Consider the following 2,987-nt stretch of genomic DNA (forward strand, 5'->3'; position numbering starts at 1 on the left):
ATCAAACACAGATTTATTCACTAAGTCTTTAAACAATACTTTGGGTGAGAGAACTGGTGATACTGCCCAGCAATCTGATTCAGAGTAGGAGCAGAGGGGCTTGAACATGTAACCTCTCGCTTGCAAGCCGAGAGCTAAACAACTAAGCTACTACTTCACATAAGTACAGTTAATTCAGTTACAAGTCTCACATTGTCATGAAATTATTCATCTTATCCAATGTTTCATCATGTGCTTATGGCCGCTAACGAAGAACTCTCACTTAGCATTTTATTGTTCGACTGCTTAGATAAAAATGAAATGACATCGTTATGTTTGTTGATACTCACCATCGATTATTATCAACAATTTTTTTAGTTTAATAAGGTTTTTTCCACTCACTTGAAATTGAATATTCTATTCGGTTCAAGCAATATCGCATGTGTAACAGAATAATTGACAGGCAGTTTTATACAAAGTCGCGAACAAGTTATGACTGTCAAGTCATTTAGATTCAGGATCACATTACAGTGTAATGGGTAAAATTTGATCAATTTCCTTTCACAAGAAAATCGATTACCTTACTAATGGAATAGTTAGCAAAAGACTTAATCAGTTATTCTTCCACAAAATTAAGTAGATGATTTTAAGCATAAAACATGGTAATCAAGAAACTACAGTTTATACCAATGAAAATTAGTGATTGCTTACACCAAATTCATGGAATTCAACTTATGCAGTGAAATATATTCAAAAATTCGGTATACACAAACATCCACATAATAATTGACCGCAACAAATATGTGATGCATTTTAATGGAAATATTGGTACTTGGTTTAATGAATTTGATTGTAACAACTAGACTAAGAATAATTACCAATAAATGATATTTTAGAGGACATTATTAAATAACTGACTGGAAATTTTTACATTGCAAAAAAAACTTTCATCACCAGGTAATGAGTAAGATTCACTGTTCTCGTTGCTTTTGTCCTCTTAATCGACAAGTATTTGGATTGATCTACTTTAAGTTTATGAGATATTTTGATGATTAAATGTGGTGAAAATACGACATACGTTAGATTTTCAAATATAAACTACATTTACATAGTTGAAAGCATGAGCCAGTTGAGGTTAGACCACCGTAGAAAACGTGGAAGCACTGGACGACCGCTTCGTCTTATTGTGGGACTCCTCATCATTGTGCATCCACGACCCTGCCTCGCGAGATTCGAACCCACAATAAGACGAAACAGTCGTTCAGTGCTTCCAGGTTTTCCATGGTGGTCTAGCTTCAATTGACTCATGCCTTCAACTATGCAAATACTAAATCTCCACAAAAACCCCTTCTGATCATAGACTACATTATTCAAAAAGAAAGTGTCAATGTAATAAAATAACAAGAAAAATATAATAGGATATTTGAAACGAAAAACTGATAATTGCAAAATGATTTATTATAGATTATCAAAATGATTATCTATATCACTTAATAATTTAAAATGTTTCACTGACAAATAATTTGAATAAAGTACAAAACTATAAAACTGAGGATCTATTCGATAGAACTATACATTTGACAAATTGACTTATAAAATCATATTGTTCAAGTGAACTTTGTGTAACTCAGAACTACGCAATCTAGGCATGGAATCTAGGGATTTTTCTGTATTTCTGGTAGATTCATTTTAATATTAACAAAGGATTATGGTAAGAAATATTTTCATAATCCATATATTAGATATTTTACATTAGAATTTATGAAAGCTTTGTTAAGAAATTTTCAAAATAAAGATTTCAGTGTACTGAAAGTATTATACAGACTGTTGAGGTTTAATACTGAACTTATTGAAGTACAAATTTTCATAGAACTTTTTTCAGTTTATACAAAACAATCATTTTTATATTCAAACTATCTGATAAGATAAAGATGTATCCTTATGATATGAGTGATCCTTATTAATTTCTAATTCTAGTTCAAATAATTGATGAGATGAAGATAAGACAATTATCAACCAACACCAAGATCAGAATTTTCAATACAAATGTCAACACAGTTCTACTGTATAGGGCAAAAACCTGGAGAGCTACGAAGGCCATCATCCAGAAGATACAGGTGTTTATCAACAGTTGTCTACGCAAGACACTTCGGATCCGTTGACCAGACACTATCAGCAACAACATACTGTGGGAGAGAACAAATCAGATTTCAATGGAGGAAGGAATCAGGAAGAAGTGCTGGAAGTGGATAGGATTCACATTAAGGAAATCACCCAACTGCGTTACAAGACAAGCCCTCACATGGAATCCTGAAGGCCAAATGAGAAGAGGAAGACCAAAGAACACATTACATTAAGAAATGGAGACAGATATGAGAAGAATGAACAAAAACAGGATAAAACTAGAAAGTAATTCCCAGGACAGAGTGTGTCGGAAAATGTTGGTCGGTGGCCTATGCTCTATTGGGAGTAACAGGCGTAGGTAAGTAAGTAAGTAAAAAGATAACCGTCAAACGTAGGTGAATAAATTGTTTTTAAGTATCATTAGGAAACTTTTCACATATAAGTATACATATATATTTCAATAAATAAAGATTAAATAAATGGAATCAATAAAAATTGATCAATATATAACTTACCTGGTGTGGCTTGTAAGGAATAATTTTAATGTTTGGATAAATAAATATTTAAAGCCCAAAATCATCATTATCAATTGCAGCCTTCAATAAGTAATATGTTATAATGAAGTGTATTATTATTATTAACTGTTATAGTATTGGAATTTAGCAACTATAGTCCACTATGTACTTTGTTTAATCATAACAATATAAATAATATATGTAATAATATTACAAAACTAAGTATCACAGAATTCAGAAGTTAAAATCACTCTCGCCAAGAACAATCAACGTTAATACAGGAATGAAATATAAAAATTAACCGTCAAATGAAGTGAAAAATGTTTGTTTTAAATTTAACGAAAAATTCAAACCTATGAAATTCTTCAT

At 31.3% G+C, this 2,987-nt stretch overlaps 1 protein-coding gene across 1 annotated transcript; it reads left to right on the plus strand.

Moving 5' to 3' along the window:
• Positions 1 to 1,740: 1,740 nt before the first annotated feature.
• Smp_203760 (uncharacterized protein) lies at positions 1,741 to 1,908 on the plus strand (the record flags this gene model as incomplete). Its single annotated transcript, XM_018789703.1, has 1 exon — positions 1,741 to 1,908. One exon carries the CDS (start codon positions 1,741 to 1,743, stop codon positions 1,906 to 1,908), a length of 168 nt encoding a protein of 55 aa, XP_018655119.1.
• Positions 1,909 to 2,987: the final 1,079 nt, after the last annotated feature.

Source organism: Schistosoma mansoni, chromosome W (assembly GCF_000237925.1).
Source record: "Schistosoma mansoni strain Puerto Rico chromosome W, complete genome".
Taxonomy (NCBI): Eukaryota; Metazoa; Platyhelminthes; class Trematoda; order Strigeidida; family Schistosomatidae; genus Schistosoma; species Schistosoma mansoni.